This window comes from Acanthochromis polyacanthus, chromosome 5 (assembly GCF_021347895.1).
Source record: "Acanthochromis polyacanthus isolate Apoly-LR-REF ecotype Palm Island chromosome 5, KAUST_Apoly_ChrSc, whole genome shotgun sequence".
NCBI classification, from domain to species: domain Eukaryota; kingdom Metazoa; phylum Chordata; class Actinopteri; family Pomacentridae; genus Acanthochromis; species Acanthochromis polyacanthus.
Window position 1 is genome coordinate 28,642,811 of NC_067117.1, and position 23,934 is coordinate 28,666,744.

The 23,934-nt window shown below is 42.2% G+C and overlaps 1 protein-coding gene across 1 annotated transcript in view; it reads right to left on the bottom strand.

The window, feature by feature from the left end:
- Positions 1–571: 571 nt before the first annotated feature.
- Positions 572–23,934, bottom strand: part of setd5 (SET domain containing 5) — a 36,206-nt gene continuing 12,843 nt past the window's right edge. Inside the window, 24 exon segments of the mRNA XM_051948455.1 lie at positions 572–3,187; positions 4,715–4,803; positions 5,820–5,941; positions 8,772–9,055; positions 12,302–12,778; positions 12,878–12,934; positions 14,302–14,525; positions 14,768–14,885; positions 16,078–16,338; positions 16,454–16,831; positions 16,917–17,078; positions 17,218–17,301; positions 17,493–17,742; positions 17,850–17,959; positions 18,069–18,186; positions 18,339–18,391; positions 18,393–18,488; positions 18,789–19,079; positions 19,186–19,224; positions 19,405–19,592; positions 19,704–19,762; positions 20,073–20,335; positions 20,738–20,840; positions 22,518–22,785. Of these exon segments, the coding sequence (XP_051804415.1) occupies positions 2,624–3,187; positions 4,715–4,803; positions 5,820–5,941; positions 8,772–9,055; positions 12,302–12,778; positions 12,878–12,934; positions 14,302–14,525; positions 14,768–14,885; positions 16,078–16,338; positions 16,454–16,831; positions 16,917–17,078; positions 17,218–17,301; positions 17,493–17,742; positions 17,850–17,959; positions 18,069–18,186; positions 18,339–18,391; positions 18,393–18,488; positions 18,789–19,079; positions 19,186–19,224; positions 19,405–19,592; positions 19,704–19,762; positions 20,073–20,335; positions 20,738–20,840; positions 22,518–22,588 (4,461 nt within the window). The 5' untranslated portion in view covers positions 22,589–22,785 and the 3' untranslated portion in view covers positions 572–2,623.

Genomic DNA, 23,934 nt, shown 5'->3' on the forward strand with positions numbered 1-23,934 from the left:
CCAAAAACTTAGCAAAAAAACTAACCAAATTTCTGAAAATTTGCAAAACCTTCAGGAAGAAAATTCCAATAACTCCTAAAAAGTTTCCCTTAAAAGTTTTATTTTGAAAATTCCCCCAAATGTGGCAAGAAAATTCTAGTAAATACTTTCAAAAAAATTGTAAAAATCTTCCAGAAAATCCAAAAAATATCTAAAGTAATTATATATATATCAGTAGAACTTCTGCTATTTTCTTTAAGAACATTCACAAATTTCGCTGGATTTTGGTTGATTTTTTTTTGTGAATGTTCCTGAAGAAACTTTTTTTAAACATTATTTTTCCATCAAAAAATGTTCAAAAATTTCCCAAATATGTCAAAAAATGTGGACATCAGAAGTTTCACCGAGAATTTCTTTTTTCTCACATTTACAAACTTTAAACTGCATAAATTTTGACCCACAGGACGACATGAGGGTTAAACAGCAGGAAACATTACAGCTAATATTCATATCACTGCAGCTAGCTGCTGTAATGTTGCAAATCACACCAAAGAGTCCCTCAAATGACACATCACAATGGTAGTTTTCAAAATACATTACCATCATGATTATTTTTATTATCAAAATGCATTACATCTCTTGCTTCTTAAATCTTTTGGGAGGGGAACAATTGAAATAATTACTACTATGATCTGTGTAAAAATAAAACAAAAACCAAGAGAATGAATCTTTACAAAACAACAACAGAAAGAGAAAAATGCAGCGTCTGTTTTTTTTTTTTCTCTCTCCTCGGAGGAACCCAGGAACGGAGCCGATGCTTAGCTTCCAACCGTCCGGACAAAAGTTGGTCACTCAGACCCTACAAACAAATATCATGCGATAAATTCAGTGTACTATATTCTCCATACAAGTCTATATCACATTTCACACATAATCATACATATTGTCCTATTGTGTCTTTTAGGTTGTATCTCTTTCGTTTTAAGGTGCTGGTTAATTTTGGGTCACAACTTTTCTTTTTTTTTAATCTGTCAAACATTCATGTAACATAAGTACCCTCCTCTGTGTTTGTCGGGGAGGGGTTGGTGGGTTGTAGTGGCGGGCGGGGGTCCGGTTAAACCACCGGCTTCCCCTCGGTCCTTGAATTCTTCCACACAAACGCAGCCGTTATTTTCCCCCGACACATCCGGTCCCGAATATTAAAGTCTGAGAGGGAGGAGAGGGCGAGTCCTGCTGCCGTAACGTCCGTCTGAGGTCCCACAGCGGCGGTCGGGAGAAACCGTCTCTTTCTTTACCAGTCAGTTTGTGAGGATTTATAAAGTAAAAAATAAAAAAATACAGCATTCTGTGGAAAGGGAAGCAGCTCTCCGAGGAGAACATAGCAGCTTTTTTGTGTTTTTTAATAACCTAGATTTTCTAAACAATCCAAACGCTCCCTCAGAGATCCCGTTTTTTTTCCCTCGATGCCACACGGAATGCAAGGATTGGTCAGACAAAAAAAAAAAAAAAAAAAACCTGCAGGAAAACAACCACATCTTTGCTTAGAAATAAAGTCAGTATATTTGCCTTTCTTCCTTCCTGCATTTCACCACTATTAGATTTATATATGATCAGCATGAGCTCTGAGGAAAATAAAACAGATTTATATAATGACAAGATGAGTACAGCCATGTATGGGGAACATAACTGGATTTCAAATTTATTGGAAAATAAAACAAGAATGCAGCACCATGAATCATAAGACCTGTACGTCTCAAGTACAACATCAGAGTTCTACAGTGGAGTTGTCCTAAAGTGAAGTAAAACAAAAAAACAGTCCAGTGGGGATGAGAGAACAGAAGAGAACCGAAAACAAAACAGACGAAGAACCTTCGAGAACAAAAAACAAACAAACAAAAAAAGGGCCAATTTCTTGTTTAGTGAGAGAACACGGGAGCTAGTAATGGTATGGAATGATCCTATTCTAGGAAGAACCGCCGCCTCTCCAACGCATCTTTACAACGGATGATTTACACGTGCATCATTTCCCCCCGAATCCAAATCAAAACACTTGTTTACTGCAGCAGACTCGGGCGTGTGCCGAATCAGAAAAAGTAACGTTGGCAAACAAAACAAAAAAACATGAAAAAATAAAACAACTCTTTCTTTCAGTTACATTGCATCTCAGCATTTATCCAACCTGGCTACCGGGACGTCAGGTACGGCTTTTTAGAACTTTGTACAGACATTTGTGTGGAAGGTTTTTACTTTGTCGTCATAGAGCCTATTCTCCACAGTCTGGCACAAGAGGAAACACTGGGGACAATTTCAAGTTACATGTGATTTCCTGTCATTATTTTTTTTCAGAATGTGTCGTCCAAATCGCTCTTTCCACTGATTCCATGATGATGTTCAAAGTCAATGATTAATCTTTGTGCAGAGTGTGGTAATTTGTTTTTTCTCTGAAAATAAAGAAAGAAAAGACAGAAAATAAGAAAAGGAGAAATCCGTTAAGAAGTCCTTGCTCCTCCTAGGTCTGTACATTTTGCCCTCCCCAAACTCCCCATCCACTGCAGCTTTTGGGGGTCTGAGGAGGTTCTCAGCTTCATACACACTCACACACACACACACACACACACACACACATACACACTGGAACAAGGTCCTAAAAGCTTCCTGACTGTGTCCTTACTCCGGGTCCCTGGAGGGGGGAGTGCTGGAACTGACTGAGGCTTGTCCCTCGCTGTGGGTAGTGTGTCGGTCCGGAGGCCGACAGCAGCCTGGAGCCGGCCTGCAGCGCCGCCTGGCCCGGACTGCCCGACTTCAGGCCGCGAGACGCCTGTTGCTGACTCCCTCTGGAGCCCGGGGCGCCTGAGTCTACTTTAGTTTGCCCGTGGGCTCTGGATCCCGGGGCAGAAGCCCCCGTCAGGCCACTGTTCAAAAGGCTGGCCTTTAGGTGGCTGCCGCTGTAGCCGTGGCCTCCGTCCACGTTAGTGCTGCCACTCTGCTGGTGTAGCGAGCCGGTTGGCGGCCGGGAGTCTGAGGAGGAGGCGGGGCCGGGACTCAGGTAGGAGGTGGGAGGGTTGTCCTGGGAGAGTCCTGGGTGGGAGGAGGAGAGACGAGGGTAGAAGCTCTGGCCTGATGAGGGACTGTAGGAACCCCGGAATGGAGAGCTGGAGGTTTGCTGTAGGAACGACGGGCTGTCGGTCTGTCGGTGGCCGTCTATCGACTGAACACACAAACAATCACCACTTTAGCACACGGACAACTGGTGTGAATCCAAAAATAAAGAGGACATCTGCAGGTTCTACACAGCAAAAACTCAAAATCTTACCAAGTCTATTTGTCTGTCGTTTAGTCAAAATGTCTCATCCTGCTTGGTTTAAGATAAATTCACTTAACAAGTGACACTTCAGCAGATGGAGGGACTTGTTTTATTTTAAGATAATGCATCTCAAATATGGCGTTAAGTCAAACAATCTTGAAATTATCTTGTTTTAACTCTCGTGTCGTCCTGCGGCTCAAATTGAAGCCATAAATGAGGACAACAGGAGGGTTAAGACACCTTAAAATAAGCTTTCCCAGCTAATTTTAAGATCTCAATATTCTAAATATCATATCAGACATTTTTCACTTGTTCTATTGGCAGATTTTTTTCACTTAATTTAAGGTAAAAGTTCTTTGAAATAAGTTTTTTTTCTTGTTTTGAGAGGAGCATTTTTTCCAGTGTAACATTCAGTTTCACCTGAAGCAACGTGAATGCTAACATCAGACATTTGTTGCACTTCTAGAAAAATGCAGGACATAGAATTACAAATGTTAAATGTCCACTAAAGATCCATTAGTCCGTCCAGATGTGACCTCTGAGAATGAAATGTCATCACGCCATCATTTTATCCTATTTGGGTTTAATTTTGTCATAGACAATGAGTTCTTCTGTTACGACTATAAATGTATTTTACAAAGTCAAAGTGACTTCCCATCAGTCCACCCAGAACTCTGAGTAAACATTTGTGAGTCACTGCAACAAAAAACTAAAATTAAATCAATCAGTGTCTTCCACCTGACCCCCACAGAAATGAGACTATAAACCTGCAGCACTGCTCTGGCATCACGGGAACACATCAAACTAAAACTGTGTTAAACTGTTAAAAACTCATCTTAAAGTCACATATTCACATGCTTCTACTAGAATGAGAAGGAAAACTACTCATGTACATGTTTTAATGTTGGAGTAATTCAGTCATACATAATGATATTAGAAACATATTCTGAAGAACAGCATTGATACCCACCGTACAAACTGATAGGATTTGTTCATTAGGTTTGTGACGTATGAAACCCTGAAGTCTGAATCTGTGTTCTTGATACTACCATCAGTACTCCACTGTTTCAAGGTGGAAATACGCAGGCTTTATCTCACTTATAAAAGCACTATATGGACATGATACCAAGGTAAAGAAAACCTTGATTTTCACAGGAAGCAGTCGGGCCTGCAACCACAGAGACTCTGCCTTCAGTTATATGAACAATAAACCTCATTTACAATTAACAATAATGAAGTGTGCATTGAAACCCAACAGAAACAGAAATATGAACGTTATTATAACAAATGTTCAAGCTTTTCAAGAAGCTAAAGGACAAGTCCAGTTGTACTGAAGCTCCTTAGATTACCATGACCTGGATGACTAAGAATCTACACAGACGAATAAAAAACTAATTCCCAAGACATGGAGAGAGACAGAAGGTTTGCTACCTGGTGAGAGTACACAGAGGGACTGTATCTGTGTGGACTCTTCATGGGAGAAGCCATGGACGCTGCCTGCAGCTCATATCGATCTGCATCTGAAAACACAGGAACTAGGATCAACTCCAGCACTGAAAAACACCTGAAAGTCACAGCTCAGGATACACAACCGTATGAGCACTACTATAGGTAGCTATCCCAATGCTGGAAGAGGAAATAAAAACTGATTTATACATGTTGTACTGGATCACAAACTTAGTGGGAAACCTCATATAAATATATAAGAGCAAAAACTGTCTCATTACAGCAAAGGACAAGATTCAATCTGAATTTAAAATCCACTTTTTCATTATTCTTCTCAGCGTGTTCATCAAATTTGAACTACTTTACAGAAGTAACATAAAACACTACATTATATCCAGTAAACATGTTACAAAAAAAGCTATAAGGATGATGCCTCAAGTGGAATACAACGCTTCTAATACTTTGAAATTTACTGATTTAGTGTAATTTGCGTTATTTCTGCACAAATAATGTCAAAACCAAACAACAATCAACATAAAACAGCTGTTCAGAAGCAACACTGCAAATGTAGAGGAAGTTTTCATTTTAAAAAGCCATTTCCTCGTACCACCATGAGGAGCAGAAGCTTTAAGCTTTAGTTTCAGCCTACTCCTTTTTTTTTTGAGCTACACATGTATTTAAATGTTGTAAATCTTTAAACTGGCTAATGTAAATTGCTCAAATGAAATAAATCACATAATGAATTGAAATAAATCACGTTTGTCAGTTTGTAGGGTAAACTAATGGAACAGTCTGAACGACGATCTCAAAAAGAGCACAAGCATTAACCAATCTGAGAAAAAATACAACAAAAAATTGCATGTAAAACACAATGCAGAACAGTAAATGTGTTCGATCTTTGATGCAAACAGGAAAAAGTACAACGTGCTAATAAGTTAAACTTCCTCCCACTCATTTACAGATGTTTTGGATTTGGTTTGGTTGATTTTTGTGTTTTCTGTGTTACTGTGCAGCCTCAAATAAATTAAAAAAAACATAATATATATATACATTCTTGTTTTTCTCTCTCAATCTATGGAGGCCTTCTTACCAGAATCCTTCTCCGTGGAGCCGTCACTCCTCTTGTACATCCGCTCCATCTTGATGTTTCTCAGCACTCGCTCCCGAACCCCCTGACCTTCTCGGAGACGTTCAACGGTGGTGGGGACCATCCTTGGAAAACACAAACCTAAAGGTTATCTGCCAGGCAACTCAACAACTTCCATGTGGTGTTAAAGGTATTAAAATGTGTACTATACATAGTAGGGCTGCAGCTGTCAGTTGTTTTAGTGATCGAGTAGTCTATTGATTAATCGGATTCCACACTTGGTATGCGCGTTACAGCATTGAAAGTGGGAGTGAGCGTGCTGTGCAAGAGAAAAAATAACCGTGATGGTGGAACATGGGCGGACATCTGTGGTGTATAGTACATATATAGTATACAGATATAGTACAAATATAGTATAGTACAGGGGTATTGCATATATAATAATACATATATAGTATAGGGGTATTCAAGTAAAACTCAAGGCCATGGGAACCCCACATGTATTTAGTTGGTGATGCAGAAATCGTATAAATACGTTTTCACGTTTGGTCCATTTAAGCTGCTGCTACTGCAGCTGATAGAACACATATAAGAAAAATGATGAGTTTATTAGTATTTATAACTGAGAATATTCAATCAGTAACATTAGATTCACTTTGATTTGACCACAAGTTCACGGCAAACACTCACAATCTTACCAAGTCTGTCTGTTTGTTTTACTTTTAGTCAAAATGTCTCATCCCACTTGATTTAAGATAAACTCACTCAACAAGTGACATTTCAGCAGACAGAGGGACTTGTTTTAAGACAATGCATCTTAAATTTCTCGTGTCGTCCTGCAGGTCAAATTGGCCCGTTTTAAAGTTTGAAAATGTGGGAAAAAATAGATATTTTCACAGTGAAAACTTCCACATTTCTAACATTTTTGGGGAAATTTTTGAACATTTTTTGATGCAAAAAAATGTTCAAAAAACTGTTTCTTTAAGAACATTCGGAAACAAAATAACCAAAATTTAACAAAATTCGCTGGATTTTAGTTGAGTTTTTTTATTCTTCTTAAAGAAAATATTAGAAGCTTTACTGATAAATATGTAATCATTTGAGATATTTTTAAGATTTTTTTGGAAGATTTTTATTCATTTTTTGAAAATATTTCCAATTTTCATTTTTTATTAGAACTGTATTGCCATATAACAGGGAAATGACATAAAAAAAACCCATTAACATTATCCTGAGACTGGGCATCATACCAAATACAAAATCAGATATAAAATGAAGAAAAAGAAAAAACCGGCATAGGCTGGAGTCCTACGACAGGAATTCTATCATTGGCCCCACTTCCTCTCAAAAACAGGGGTTTTACTTGCAGTTGTGCTGTCAGCTGTTCCATCAAGAAAACTTTATAGTTTTTTGTGTCCATTGTGTAATTGTCGGTGGCTCAGGTTTCAACCAGCATATTGTTATCATTTTTCTTGCAGTCACTAACATTAAATGCAGAAGATATTCTTGGTCATGAGAGAGACTGATGTCCAATAAAAATACTAAAGGGTCCCAAGAAAGGTTCATTTTCAGATGTTTTTCCAGTATGTCCTTAATGTTCTTCCAATAATTTCGAATAGCAGGACAGTCCCAGAAAATATGAGCCTGGTCGCCCACTAAGCCACAGTTTCTCCAACACGTGTTACTTTTCCTGGTTTTTGAAAGAAAAGTCTGTAACGGAGTTCTGAAAAATCTTATTTTTGTTTTCCAGTCAAATTCTTTCCACAGCTGACTCCCCACACCATGATGACAACCTGAGCAGATATTTCTCCAGACATCATCCTCCAAAGTCACATTTAGCTCCAGTTCCCATTGCTGTTTTACATGTAGTGTATCATCCCACATGTCACTCAACAATTGTTGATACATCAATGACACTTATTTTTCATTACACCATCATTTTCAACCAGATTAATAAAATGTTTTTCTATATTTGTTGGTTCCCTTCTAATGTATTCCCAGTCTAGGTGCTTTGTTAAATAGCCTCTTATTTGTAAATACCTTTTATAAATCATTTGACGGTATATCAAATTTGGCTCTTAATTGGGTAAAATTTCTTAATGACATTCCCTTCAAACATCTGATTGATATGAGTCCTCTCCCAGCCCATCCATTAAAGCCACTGTCCGATAAAGATGGAAGCTACTGACATAGCTCGAGATAGGGAAACCTTTCCCTTTGATTGTTTTTGGATTCTATTCCAAATCCTTAGTGTATGTTTGACTCACAGATTTGCATTTTTTATTTTTTTCTGAGACTGCTGGCTGATGAATGGGAGACGTGAGAGAGAGATTCTGGGCAGGGAATATTCTTCCATAGGAACCCACTGTATTTCTGGATCACGAATGATCCATGCCACCATAGCCTTCAATTGGGCTGCCCAGTAGTACAATTTCAAGTTGGGTAGTCTCAGCCCCCATTTTCTTTGTTTGACATCAAAATTTTGAGGCGCATTTTTTTATTTTTGAACATTTCTCGCAAAAAAAAATGTTTTTTTTTTTTACAAATAAAACTTTTAAGGGCAACTTTTAAGGAATTTTCTTCCTGAAGATTTTTCTAAATTTGGGGAATTTTTGGATTCTTTTTCAGACAAGGCAACACTATTTTTTGATGCCTATAAATGAGGACAAAAGGAGGGTTAAGACACCTAAGCTTGACAATCCTGGTTATATGCAAAGCTTAAAATAAGTTTTCCCAGCTAATTTTAGATCTCAATATTCTAAATATCATAAAACATCATATCTTATTTTAAGAAATCTCCCTAAGCCATTTTTTTACTTCTTCTATTGGCAGATTGTTTCACTTAATTTAAGGTAAAAGTTCTTTGAAAAAGTTTTTTTTCTTGTTTTCAGAGGGGCATTTTTTCCAGTGTACTTGAATAACTCGAGGAATGTAGTGAGTTTTGTGGCGTCTCACCACTGGTTGTTGCTGTCCTGCCGTCTGGACTGCACTGGGGGCCCCTGGGGCTCCGGAGGACTGACCTCCTCTATCTGTGGGATAGAGGCGGTGAGAGCCGAGGAGGAGAAGGAGCTGTGCGGGGAGGCCGGGGGCTGCTTCTGCTGATGGGGGTGAGGAGGATGATGGGAGTCCTTGCTGTAGTGGGGGGCGGGGCGGGTGGGGGTGCCGGCGAGAGAGGAGCTGCTGCCGGCCGGCTCCGGGTCGCGGCCCTGTTTCCTCTTACGGTACTCCAGCAAAGACACCTGAGGCAGCAGAGGGAGGGAGAACGTAAAACACTCGCTTCACACAGTTTGTTTCATTCACACTGACGCTGGGCCGCTGATTCAATCACATCATTCACCAAAACTGCACTGAGTGATGGGCAGACTGCATGCACCACACCAGAGAGGACTCACCTGGAAACAGTATTCACCAGTAAATAAAAAATAAAAACACCCTGATCATCAGTTACCTTAGAAATGAAAACGTCCGCTCTGTTCTTGTTTCATTCCGTTAACTTACTTGTAGTCATGAGAACGGCTCAGATACAGCAGACTGTGGCTCACGTAATGTATCATGAATGCACTGTTAGTAACATACAGCATTTAAAGCTTTGACGAAAGAGCAGGCAACTGGAAATGCACCACACCATGATGCAACCACGCTGAAACAACAACTACACAAACACTCATATCGATGTCCATGGAGGGTTGGTGTTTTTGAACATACACACACGGACACGCACCTCCACTGTTAACAATGAGAATGAGAGCACTCGTCCCAGCTTCACGTCATCACGACAGAGAAGAGGGAACAGCGGGGGGTGTATGGAAGAGGCGTGGGGGCGGCATGACGACCACAAGGTCAGATACTGACATGGATGGCTCTTGCCTTGAATCTTTGAACTGGCGCTCACATTAAATACAGTTTCAGAGTGTGGAATTACCACAGAGCACCAAAAACATCCATAAAGTCTTCAGTTAACACCGGGATCAGTTCTGGCTTTGCTTGTTGTAGACATTTATCTGATTCACATTGGTCGTTTTCAGGTAACTTCTAATGTACTTTCAACTCAAGTGACCAGAAACAAGTCCAACAGTCCACAGTCTGTGCAAAGATGAACATGAGAGTTCATGAGTTCCAGTTCAACATATCAAATGGATATTTTCCACAGTTACAGATTATTTAGTGCTAATTTCCTCCTTTGTGACTCACTGGACATGCTGGGGATGCTGAGCTGCAGTGGAGCGAAAGCAACGAGAAGGTTAACTTTAGAAGACAAAGTCAGACCGTTCAGACCTCATTGCTTCAGATAAAATGCATTTCCAGACAGAAGAACGACTAAGAATGTTCTGTTTTTGATAAACTTACTTGGTTGAGGAATGTTTACAGCAAGCAAAGCCTGATTAAAGTTTAGATGAGCATCAGACTATTGTATTAAGCCAGAAAGACCAAAAGAACTTGGATGCTATTTAGTAAGTAAAAGTCTATGTATGGTCAGGTGGTCAGGGTTGGTTATACTACAGATCAGACAGAGATGGACAGCTTTGTTTCAAGAAGGTCTCTGGTTAGTTGCCTATTAGAGCAGCACAAATCAGCATCGCGATCTAATAAAGATGTGTTTAGAACCTAGCTGACTGTAAAGTCTAAACAAAGTTGAATGGTCAAATTATTTCCCCTACAGCCTGATAGACGGTATATCAGGTGCTTACTTTCACTTTTATTCCATTTAAAGTGAATTATATAAGTTGATGAATCTGTCAGAACTTCCAAACTATTGATTCGGTTTACCAACATTTATTTAAATACATTAACTCCTGTTTATCTGTCGTCTACAATAATCAACTGACCTAGCTGTATTTTTGCTGCATATTAAATTTAAATCAGAGAATGAAATAGAGAATTGCATCTTCATTATGACTTTAAGTCTAGTTCTAGGAGCTTGAGTAAAAAGCAGCTGGATATTTCTTAAAGGTTCCTGAACCTATAAGACCCTTAAAGAGAAATCAAGTGGCTTTAAACTGAATCTCCAGTAGTTACTCAGTGACCTGGATGACTGAGGATCTACACAGACAACTTTATTTTTATTTACTTTACTGAATTTACATGGGTCCCTGTGAGAAAGAAAACCTGAGGGACAGACGGTCATATATCTTCTACATGTTTGTGCGATTCATCTATTCTCAGTATAAATATCTGGCCAGAGTTTATGGATGTGAGGTTGGAACCAACATCACTAACAACAAGAATAGAAATCAGACTGACGGAAAATTAATGGCATCTATATATGACAATTGATTAATGATTCCAAGCAATTAGAAACAAAAAACATTAATTTACTTGAGCATCACATTTGTTAAACTTTCCTGTTTTTTTGTTGTAAAAATTGTGATAGTATATTTTTTGTTTTTAAAATTTTTGGCGCAGAAATTATGGAAATAAACTACAGATTGACAAATAATGTAAATAATGGATTAGCTGCAGTCCTATTTTTGTTGGGTGAGAACATCTAATTTATGTTGCTAGGAAAAACATAAAAACCTACAACCATTCTTTCCCTTTTTATTTCACCCTGAGCCCCAAAAGTATCCCACGGTGCCTTGTGATACTACTTTTTTTTTTTCTTGCTGTAAACCACCGTAACAGATTTAACTTCGTTTACAGCAGCAGACGTGGATGAATCGCAGTTTGGAAAGAGCCATGTGATGAGATGGAGCGACGACACATGAGCTTCATCCCAACACCATCATGACAATTCATGAACCGTCGGCCTCTTGTGTTGAAGGCAATGGATGAAACCTTTTCACACTTTGATGATTTGGGGCTAAAAATGACGTATTAACTCAAAACTCCTTCTGGAAACTATGTAGTCGTAACTCAATGTGGGTTTGAAGGAGGGGAAGGGGGGGGCGGAGTTGTCAGAGCATGGGGTGGGTGTTGTATGCAGATGCAAAGAAACAATATTTACATGCACACTTCTAAAGATGTAGTTGTAGGGAGAATATTCACCATATTTTGTACTGGCTTGTATTCACTTCTTACAGCTATAGCCTGGTAATCTGGCTTCCCTGTCAGCAGACTAATGGTATGCTGGTTGGCCCTCTGCCTTGGAAGAAAAGTGGAAGAGAGACTTGGCAAAGAGTGTCAAGGAGCAACGAGGAAGAGGACTGAGGGGGAGGAGGAAGGGGAGGTAAGGAGGGGAAGGGAGGAAGGGTCAAAGCTACAGAGTCGAAATCATTTCAGATAAACACATAAAATAGAAAGCAATACGTCCCTCTAGGTGCCTGTTGTGTTTGGGTTCGACTACCTGACACAAGGGACCAGTTATATATTTAAGACAAAGTCAACGGGCAAACACAGAGCAAAGGGGCAAAGCACATAATGAGGCTGAGCTTCTCAGTTGGCACATATCACATTCAAAGTCATTTGTGCTCGAGAGGAACAGATTTACCTGTGAAGCTATTTTGATACAATTTCACACCGTTATCGTTAAAATGTGGAGAACTTGCCTTCTTCTTTTGCGGAGGGTTGCTGGTGTGAGGAGGCGTGCCACTGTCTGGGTAGCCTCCTATGTAATGGGGCTCCCCGAAGGGCGACATGGAGCCAGGGCCCACGTCTCCAACGAGTCCCTGGCAGCTTATGGAACTGTGGAAGGACTCAGCGGGGGAAAAGCCTCCTTCTGACTGAGAGAGGCGCCGGTCGGTGGCCACGGGGTTCCCCAGGTTTGCGTTGAGGGGCGAGCAGGTGTATATGAGGTTGAACTCTGTCCTGAAGGCCTGCTCCCTGTTTTGGGGGTTTAGGTCTGAGGAAGGGCATGACACTGGGTTAAGAGAACTGGTCCCTACAGACGACGGGCCCTGGGAGTCTTGGCCTGAAGGAAGTGAGAAGTCATCCGAGGTCACGGCCACGGGGCTCTCCAAGCTGGAGGGGAGCGACAAGTCCGGGAACTGAGGCCGAGAGACGTCAAAGTCTGTCTGAAGACACGGCTGCAGGTGGAGGAGGAACAGACAGAGAGAAATCGGTCAGAAAGCAGGAGCACTTAGCTTGTTGTAGGGTGAGTTCGTAGCGGAGAGATGAGAACGTACCTCTGGAGAGATGGACTCCGGCCTGTGGACAGGAGAAGCCTCGGGAGATGATATGTTCTAAAGGGACAAACAAAGGCTTTTAGAGACCTAACAGTAGGTTTGATCAGTTTCAAACAATGCAACTAACAAATCACAAAGGCTGCAATGAGTATGAGTCAGGGATTAACCTGCTGTATAAATGAATGCAGGGCTCCTTGTTAGACAGTGACACTTTTCCACTACACAGTGAACTTCAAACTGAGGCAGGAGTTAAACAAGTTTTACGACTCAACTCATATCTGTAAGAAAATGTTCAATTAGACATGATCTAGCACTTCTCGACAATGTCAGATGTAGAGTGTTGATTGGTGTTTCAGTTCTTATGAGTGTGTTACATCCATATCTGTTTACAATGAGCACCAAAATGTTAATTTGCATACAAACAACAGTTTATCATCAGTGATTAACATGATCCCCAGATACCATTTAACATAACTAAATGAGCTCACACAATAAACGCTGCTACATATTAAAATAAACACATAGTATCATTCTCAATCTACAAGGTAATCATAGGTGTTGTACTCATCTGTTGAATAATCACAAGAAAAAAAAAAACATTTAAATGGATATACAGCTGAAATTTGGCTGAGAATAACATCAGAAACTGGACATACAGGACTCATTAAGTTTCATATGGTGGTTACTTATGTAACTGGATGCATTTTTCCATACTAGATAACACTGGACACAATCAGCATTTTGTTAATCTATTCCTGTTTGTCTACAACAGCAAAGTAAAAACAGGTTTGTGGAGTGTTCACAACAAACTGAATATTTCCAGAAATATTGTGATGCTCCACTTAGCATTGCTTCAAGTCTTCTCACATTTTTGCACTGGTGGGTGTCCTGTAAGGTTCTCCCATCTCCACAAAGAACTGTGGATCTCAATCACAGTGATTCTTGGGTTCTTAGTTTTCTGACTAAAGTCCTTCACCCCCATTTACTCAGCTTGGCTGGAAGGCCAGACTGCTGTTGGTTCCAGAGTTCTTTGATCTAAGAATAATGCGGGCTGTCGTGCTCTTGGGCCTTTCCAATTCTACAGTCTCTTGTACCCTCTTCTCAGATTTATACATTGATACGATCTTGTCTCATAAGTCTACAGACAATTTACTCCACCTCCTGTTTTGGTTTTCACTCCGACATACACCAGTAAACAGTGTCTTTATGCCCAGTGACTTCAATCATGCACAGGTGGACTCTAACAAAGTTGTAAAAACATCTCAAGAACCACTGAAATAAGTAGGAAGGACCAGAGTGTCACAACAAAGTGCCTGAATACTTCTGTCAATGGAATATTTTAGTATTTTTTTTAGAAATGTACATCACTGTGAAGTACGGTGTCAGGAGCTGTTTGTAGGTTTTCATGTAGTCGTGTCCCTTACTTCGAATTGCAGTGGCGTGTTGCAGCGGCTGGCGGGCAGTGAGGGCATGGGTGAGTAGACCAAGCCATTGGGCAGCAGAGAGGGAGGGTGGAGCAACGGGTGGAGGGAGTCCTCTGGGAGCGGCGGCGTGATGGGCGACAGCGGGCGAAGCAGGTGGTCTGAAGGTGCTGGTGTGGCCTCTGTCATATACTTGGAGCGGCGCTTTTTAAACGGTGCGTTGAGTTCTGGGATTTTAACAACGAGAAATGTGGAGAACAGTGTTGTTAAAACATGCACTTACAGCATCAAGAAGAGAAGAATACAAAACGCTTTGACCTGGATTTCAGTTAAATGAAGACACCCTTCATCAAGTTCAAGTAGTAATAGCGACCAGTTGCTTAGTGTTGATGTTTCACTGTTTGCCCTGGTGGTTTCAGAAAATGCAGCAGGAAATGAGTCATTCAGAGGGAGGTGGTGATGCACATACCGCTACACAGAGGGTTGGGGGTGGATCTGCTACTGGTACTTTGCTGGGAGGAGGTGGACTCCGTGCCGTCCTCTACACTGGCTGAGCAGCTCTCATCCTCCACCTGCTTGATCCATCTCTGCATCGAGACCAAAGAAATGACAGATTAAGACGCGAGAATAAAGAGGCTTATGCAGGATTTACACTGAAAACTTTCTTTAACTTAACCAAGGCCCTCTGAAAACCTTGGGTGTTATGTAAAAGGAAAAGTATGGATGATAGAATTTAACATATTTGTATTTACACTTTTAAGGAGAACAAAAAGAATTTAATGTTCAATTCAAGGTAAAACTTCCTCTTCCTAGTTTCTCAACAAAAACTAGACCCTCCAGAAAAACGCGGGCAAAAATCCTTGATTATGCAAATAAATATGGTAAAATGGTAAATGGTTGTATGCAGGGTTTTTATGCCATTTTATGCGGGGAAATTGCGGAAAGTTGCAAAGTATGCGAATAGTTGTGAAATATGCAAAAATATGCACGATTCACCTGCCGTCTGGCCACGGAGGGATGTGTCCTCTAATCAGACACTGGGACTGCTGTGGGGTTACTGGACTGACAGCCTGTGCTTTGGGAGGGGGAGGAGCTCACAACAGCACCTGCTGCTCATTGAAAACAGTAACTGCAGAATGATCCGAGTTTTCCTGTCAGTCTTCAAAGCGGCAGAAAAAGTCGCTAGATTTGTGGCTAGTCGCTTTTGACAAAAAAAGTCGCGAGGACACTTTGGAAAGTCGCTAGATTTAGCGAGAAAGTCGCTAAGTTGGCAACACTGGTGCTGCGCTCTGCATCAGCTCGTGCTTCTACTGTGTGTGTGAATGCGCGAACTGATGATGTCAGGCCGGGCGTCACATAAAAACTCACTCACAACTCCATTTATATTGGTTATAGTTTTCTCATTTTATGCGGAAATTGTGAAATCAAGCGGGACCCGCATATTTCTCTTTTTTCGTGGAAATGTGAGATTCTTGCAGGAATTATGCACTGTTTTGCGGGGATTATGCGGCCTTTTGGGAAATAATTGACCCCCACATAATCAGCGGCATTTTGGTGATTAATGCGGGAATTCATGCAATGGCATAATCGCGTTTTTCTGGAGGGTCTAAAAAACATACTTGGTAATTGCAACATTTCTCGACTTTGAGAAATTTTAAAGTTGCCGTTTAAGGCCCTGTAAACAGCACTAGCATTAAATGTAAATCCCCTAAGGATGACCACATTTGCGTACATTTTATATTTACATATTCTTGCCATCTCTATATGATGCCTGTTTACCTTTTTGTAGCAGCCATAAGTGCCGTCCATTTGCAGTGGACGAGGCCGGCGGGTCTCGGGGTTGAACGGGGAGCCGAAGCGGACGTAGTGTCTGGGTGTGGTGCAGATGAGCGATGAGTGGGAGAGGCCTGGAAGCATGTTGAGGGTGGTGGCCAGCACCGTGGGGTCAGTGGTTATCCTCAGCGGGCGCTCAACGGGCACCTCCTGGTTGACCCTCTCCCCTCCAGGGATCTTGTCGTTCAACCACTCTGTCACCAGGTACTGAGAAGAAACGGAAACATTAATTTACTCTCCATTTGCAGAACACATAAGAGAATGAATATGATTAAGAAAGGGGAGTTGAGTTAACTGTTGCACAAATTCTGCAAAGTCTAACCTTCTTGGTCTTGGGGTAGCGTAGGTTGCCTCTGTTTATGCAGTTTAGGCCCTGACCATCTCCATCTAGGAGATGACCTCCCAGGCTGCTCTCCCCGTGGCCATGTTCAGCACCATACGGGCCCTGAGAACCCTCCTCAACCAGAGTGACGCCCTGATCGGTTGATGTAGGAGTAGCTGCCATCGCTGCTGCAGCAGCAGCCGCCGCAGCCTGCTGGGCCAGGGCTTGTCGCTGCCGCCGGGCACGCTGGGATGAGCTCGACCGGTAGCGAGATATCCGACTTTTAGGCCGAGGCTTGGTAGGCCTCGCAGGTTTAGGGGGAACAACTGGTGCGGGCAGGTTGGGTAATGAGGCCTTTTCTTCAATAGATGGCACTTCCTGTAAGAAATGTACGAATACGAAGAGTCAAGTATGTTCGATGCTGCAGAACAACAGATAGCTCAACGTGTTTTCTGTCACTGACCATGACATAGGTGGTGCGTCGTGTGCTGACCCCCACACCAGTACTGTGAGATACAGGGGTGTTTCCTGTGGGGTTTCCTGCCCCATCCTCAGTTTCTACACCCTCCTCCTTTACATCTGCTCCTCCTACTTTCCTCCTCCTCCTGTCCAAGCTGTTGAAAGTCTAAATAAATAGGCAAAGATAAAAGTCAGTGTCAGAGAACTACCTGAAATATTTTGTCTTTTGAAATAATAATATAATATAATATAATATAATATAATATAATATACAGCTGTACTGAAAAATAATTGAAATGGCATACTCTTTTACTGGAGATGATGAGTCCGTTTTCATCCACCTCTCCTTCCTCTCCCTCCTCCACCTTAACCTCATCCAGCAGCCTCTCCTGATTGCACAGACAGACAGCACATGAGGAAAACATCTTAACCAGCAGGCATAAATAATGCAAAGAGAACATTTTATTTTCCCTTTGCGGTCAGAATATTAGTTGTTGGCCTTTCATCTGAAGAAAACTGTATGTTGTGCTGACCAGATTTATTTGGAAAATGTCTTCATCTTCGCTAGAAAGACTTATACCTCCGTGTCACTGCTCCCCTGTAGATCTTTGGCCTCCTGTTGCTGGTCCAGGGTCTGGTTGCTGTCACCAGCCAGACCGCCCTCCAGTTCTCTCCTCCGAGCTTTTCTCCGTCGGGTCTCAGCACCAACCAGAGGGGAGGGAGGCGGCAAGGAGGGGGGACTCAGCAAACTCTCCCTGGGGCTCAGGTTGTGCTTCTGCACCGGGCAGTTCTGGTTGCCCTTATGGCAGGCACAGTCCACTTTGTAATTGCTGGTAGTTACGAGAGAAAATAGAAGGTTACACCAGAGAAAATGCTTTCAGTGGCTGATTCAGAGAAGGTGAGATGGCAGAGCTGTGAGCTGAGGAACAGAACTGACCAGCTATTGAACTCGTAGTCAAATCCAATGGTGACCTCAGCGTCCTTGGTGATCTGGCTGACGGCATAGATACACAGATGGATCATGCCTTCAGCAATCATATGCCGAACCTGGGAAAGAGAATTCAATGAGCTATTTTAGTGGCAAAATATCAACTGAAAGAAAGACTGTCAGTTAACCGGCAAGCATGGAGATACTAAAAAAATCTTAATCTCTGACCTCTGCATTGGGTGTACAGGATCTCCTGATGAATCGGGCATCATTTCCAAAGGTCCTTGCATCAACACACATCTCTACGTCGTTAAATTTTGAGTAGAACAGCACAAAAGGGTAGGGTCTGGATGCAAAACAGAATCAAAAACCGTACAGAGGTGATGCAAAAGGTAAGATAACGCTGGAATGTTGGTGAATGTAATCTTTTTCTTTGCCTAAAATGCCATATTGCATATAGCTTACTAGTCCAGTAACTCATATACTGTGAGCTCTTACTTTTTGAAGAAGTGCCCGTTGACTTCAAACTGCTGCTTGAGCATGACTTTCCCCCCGATATTCGATGATGAGTGTGTCTGGCTCCAGGTTCTTGGCCGCTCGGAGGATTTTCCTGTGTTTCTGCACACGTGTTACCCGGCCGAGCTGCAGCTGCAAACAACACATCAAACATTAAAATAATGTGTTTGCAACTCCAGGAAAACATCCCACATGTTCTATTAAGGTACGATCACATCATTTTGACTGATTATGTGCAGACACTACTGTAAAACCAGCAGATGTTATGTCCTAATGATTTACTTTCTACATTCATCAAAAAATAAACCATAAACCATTGTTATGTTTGTAAAGTTCTGGATTAAATTAGGCAAATCATAGTGCAACTCTTACAGTACTACTGCCATATAGTTCTATAAATACACTTGTTGATCCAAATGTGGAGCTGCTGACCTGCATCTGTGAGCCCAGCACCGTGTTGTTACAGGCCAGCTCTGTGCGATTGATTGTGTCCATGGCGTCGACCGAGACGTGAATCTGTGCGCTGGAAGGCGGCGTGGTGGTGCCGCTCTCTGCTTTTGAGACGGTGGTGCTGGGAGCTCGGTGAAGCTGGAGCAGCGTCTGGACATCGGCGCTGTACTGATTGGCCAGAGCTTCCTCGTACTGGTCAGTCCACTGGCGGATTCTGCTCTCCCATCCCTCTGCTGTGTTCTCATCCAGCACATTCGCCTCTGTGGTTGAGTTCTACATGGGGGGGGAAAAAAAAAAAGATGGAGCGGGTTGTGAAAAGAGCTTGACTTCACAGAGAGCGAAAAACATGACATAAATGCCAGCTTAACTGCAATCCTACCTTCATCCTCATGGATTTTCTAGAACCCTCTCTAAAAGCCTGAAAGATAGAAAAATAGACCTATATAAATAGATGTGCATGATACATGTGATTCCACCAGCAAAAATGTTATTTTCAGTGTGGAAAGTTTGTAACAAAAATAAAAGCTTTATATTGGACCTTCATCTAACACATTTTCTTGTTTTTTTTTTTTTTTGTCACACGTTACACTTTACGTACCTTAACTTTCTTGCCCTTCGGCGTTCCACGGGCCTTTTCCGTGCTCTTCTTCCTCTTTTTGGATTTGCTCCTTTTGACCCGGTTGACAGTGAGCTTGATACTAGTGGGCGTATGCTGGGTGGCCGTATAGGAGATGGTGGAGGGTGATACCTCTTCATCACCACTCTCTGTTGCACTGCTCTCTCCAGCTATCAAAGCAACAACTGGTATGTTAATCAGATGTAATGGAGGGGGGAAAAAAAAACTTGATTTGTATTGTACTTTACAAACTACTGTCTGGTTCAGGTTAACCACCATACCTGAGACATTTTCTGCTTTTCTGTGCTGCCCTTCTGCGCCTTTCCTCCTGTCCAGTCCTCTGCAACAAAACACATCATCAGCGTGAGTTTGACACTGCCCAGGAACGTTAAGTTTTAATCAGGAGCAGAGCAATTAGTCTTGGATGTAAATGGAGCCATGATGTCATGATCTGAACAATGCTTGCAATGTTAAAAAGCAGGATGCGGGAATTTGTAATACAAAATTGTCCATAACTAGTCATCTTATCCTTTCAGAACTGTGCTTTGCTGTTCTTTCTGAAATCCTTCTGGTCACTACACACTTGCACCGGTCACAGCAGATGGATCTTATGCTCAGGATCCCGACGGGACACATTTTCCCTTCCTCACCTGCAGTTATCACATTTGATGAGCAGGTCGTCTGGCGTCAGGCTGCAGTGACACCAGCTGGCCACGGCGCCGTCCTCCTCTGAGGAGCTGTCGCTGTCGGCTGAGTTGTCCTCAGCAGTTTCGTGATAGCGGGAGCTGCGTACCACGCCGTTGAGATCCATGCGGGGAATGATGGTTTGGGAGAGCGGGGAGGCGGGTGGGGTGGGGGGAGGGGGCGCGCCATAGTTGTGATCCTGACAACACACAACGGAAGACTGTTGCATCTTCAAACAACGGGTGTTCAGGCAAAAAGGGAAACGGAAAATGGAGACGAATGAAAATGAGGGCAAAAAAACAGGTATGTGAAACAGTACAGCTGTTAATAACGAAAGTAGTCTGTGGTTACAGAAGACTAATAGCAGGATAGACATTCAAGTACATAATGGAACTACAAGCACCAGCAATCCTTAGTTTTACTCTTACTTTACTATTTTAATTGAGTACAAACCTTGAAAAGGTTAGAAAAAAGGAGAGATTGAATAGATTAAACTGAGTTATTTGTTTTTAGCTTTCAGAACATTCACAAAGTAGCCAACTGTCTTATTAATACAGAGCAATACTTATTTCATACAGTAAGACATGCTATGATTAGAATTGATGATTACATAAGAACAGTATGAACTCACAGCATATGGTAGTCCCCGATACCCATGACTCTGTGCACTCCCACAGCTGTGGTTGTTGAAGTTTTTCTCATTCACTGCAGGGCTTGCTTCAACTGACTCAGGGCTGGAAAATATATTTTAAAAAAAACATATTAATTGAAGAATTATATACATAATTCAGTAGATATTTTCCACTGTACTTTTCCAGAGCTCTTATGTAAACACCAGTTATAATAAGCGACATCAGTCAGTCACTAGATGGCACCACGACTCTGAAGTTGCTCACCAACCTAGCAGAATGGCAATTTAGGAAATGGAATGTGGGCCGCCATTATGTTATGCAACTCCTTTGCCCTTTAGTTAAGGTCTGGCCAGCGAGTGAACAACCTTGCCTTATCCTGCCTCACACTGTAATTGTGCAGCAAACTTGAATGTCAAGAGAATCAAAATGACAAAATGTTGTTTGAACCAGAGGATTTGTGTATCTCAGCAGCCACGGTGCGTTTTCTCATGTAAGAATCGACCCTGCCTGCTGAGTTTTGGAGGAAACTGAAGGGGGCCGTAAACAGGGCTGGATGGGAGGGAGGCCAACGGCATTCCTAATAACCTCAGTCATGTAAGCAAGCTCACCAACAGAGAAGTGGCAACTGTTCGCACTGAGGTTGTCTGTGCACGTTTCCTTAGACACTACTCAACAGTTAAGACCCAATGTGGAGGAATGTGGGGAAAAGTTCAGCATCTTTGCGCAGGATAAGAATCACCAATGATTACTGTATCAGAAAAAAACACAGGGGGTGATAAATAGGCTCCTGAGGGTGAGTTGTCCAAAGTGATAAAAAGATAACTGCACCCTTTATCACACAGCACTCGGCTGTGTCACACAATTCAGCATTATCTTAAAACAGCCATGAAAAGGTGGCTTTGACGAGAAGACAAAATACCAGTGTATCATTAGGCCCTATGCAGACGTCAGTGCTAGATTGCTTCATTTGTAGACGGGTTCAAGTTCATGTGTAACCAGTCTGACTGAAACTCATGTGCTGTATTTCCTTACTTTCTGTCTGGTAAAGTTTAGTGCACTTCCCATCTTGTTTGGATCTCTCCAGCAGACTCTGCAGACAACTACTGACAACGTATTGGAAGGAAGCATATTCGTCAAAACCCAATTTGCTATGGTTGTAGAGGAACGTAAACATAGCGGAGAACTCAGTGACACTGCGCCAACACACTGTGCTGATCTGGGCCACAGAGTTGTACACCTGCATTAACAACGCAGTGGTGTGCTGAGACTAATTATGACAACAACATCTCATTTTAAATGGAAATAACTTGAGCTTTTTTCATTGACTGGAACTGAAGACACTACACCTGGAATAGAACAGGAAAGGAAATCTTTCTACTACTTATTTCAGTAGTTTTGGTTATTGAATTTTTTTTGGCTTTTGTTTTATATTTGTTTCTGCAGCCTGTGTGAAGTTACACACTCATATGAAATATTTAGAAGGTCGCTGCAGTTAAAAAATGTGATGTGTAGTAGGTCAAAGATATTGTGCAGGAACATTTTTAACTTTCTTTTCCTGTCAGGTTTGCTGCTTATATGGATGCATATTCTACAGGAGGTGGTGCAGATGATCAGGTCAGACAGGTAGTTTGCTTACCTGCCACTCTTGCCCTTCTTTTATCAAAGTTACTCTACATCAGCAAGCAAGTTGCAAAGTAAACTGTTCTAACAGGTAGACGTACAGAAACAAAATCTGTCTTTAAGGAGACACCTCGACTGGAGCTGGTGGCGGCTACTCACTCTGATCCAGCAGCCATATCTGAGTAAGACGTTTCAGGTGTGGTGACTCCCAGCGCGATTACTATGCTCATGTCGTCCAGCACAGCGACGCGTGGGAGGGGGGGAAGAGGGGGGAGGAGGAGAGGGAGGGGGAGGGGAGGGGCAGGATGGGATGGGGGGGAGGAGAAGAGGTGGGGAGGGGAATCACAGGGTCCCAGCTACACAGACAGACCGCTCCAGAGGTGGGGCGCCGCCGAGCCGTAGCCCACGGCTCACGGTCATGGGGGACCTGAGGACGGAGAGACAAAAGACCGTCAGTTACGAGCAGATATGTGACCTGCATGCAGACAAACAGCCAACTGCATAACTCAGCAGATCATGTGACAGACGGAAAAACCCTGCACTACTGGACAAACGCTACCGAAATAATACTATTGATGTTGTACAGCACAAAAAAAGCACAGACGTAACATTGCACCAGTGAATTCAAATTCAATCTAATCCCACTTCTCTAATGAAAGCAGTTTTAGCTCCACAGTGTGCTACTACAGAATAGTTTTGCAACTGTGTAAGGAAAGCAGCAGCGTCGTCACCAATCTTGAGCACACATACTATTGGAAAGAAAAGGGCGTTTTCACACATTTGTTTTTTAGTCCGGTTAAACTGGACCCTGTTCTGTTTTAACTCTTGGTACGATTTGTTATGGCAGGTGTGATCGCGCTCCAGAGCGGATGGAGACAACCACACCGACACCCCAGAGAGGAGGTGGTCTTGGTGTGGTCCCAAACAAACCCTGAGTGGTTCGTTTATGGTGGTAAAGCGATCTGACCTTGAGCCAATCCAACTGTCAGGCGTACTCAGCAAGTCTGAGTTAAATGGCTCCTGTAGACAGGTGTGCTTTGCATTCTGTTATGTGGCAGAATACGCCTGTAGTAGTATTTTGCAACAACGAGCCAGAGAGAGTCCTGATGTCTCGTTAATTCAGAGCACAGAACGTTCCTCTTGTATTTACTTTCTTGCCCCTTTCCAGATGAATACGACCAATAAGCACAGCGATCATTCTTTTGTGGTTTCTAGTGATGCAATTTGGTTCTTCTGGACTTTCCTCTGTTTGAAAAGAAACGAAACTCAGGGGAAAACACTCAAAGTTTACATACTTATCCACTGATTTAGAACAGAGAAGTCCCACTACCCCCTAGTAGTTGACCTAATGTGAGCTGATAGTGGAGACTAAGTCAACCAAGTTTTCATTGGGGGTTTGACCGTGGGAAAAAAACAACACAAACGCAAGCACCACAGGTAGTAAAAACAGTCCGACAGACTTTATCCTTTACACAGCTGGTCCCTGTAGTTATTGGACAGTAATTACATACAATAGGCAGTAAATCCAAAATGTGGGATAATTTACTGGGTAAAGGATGACCACAAAAAGGTGACA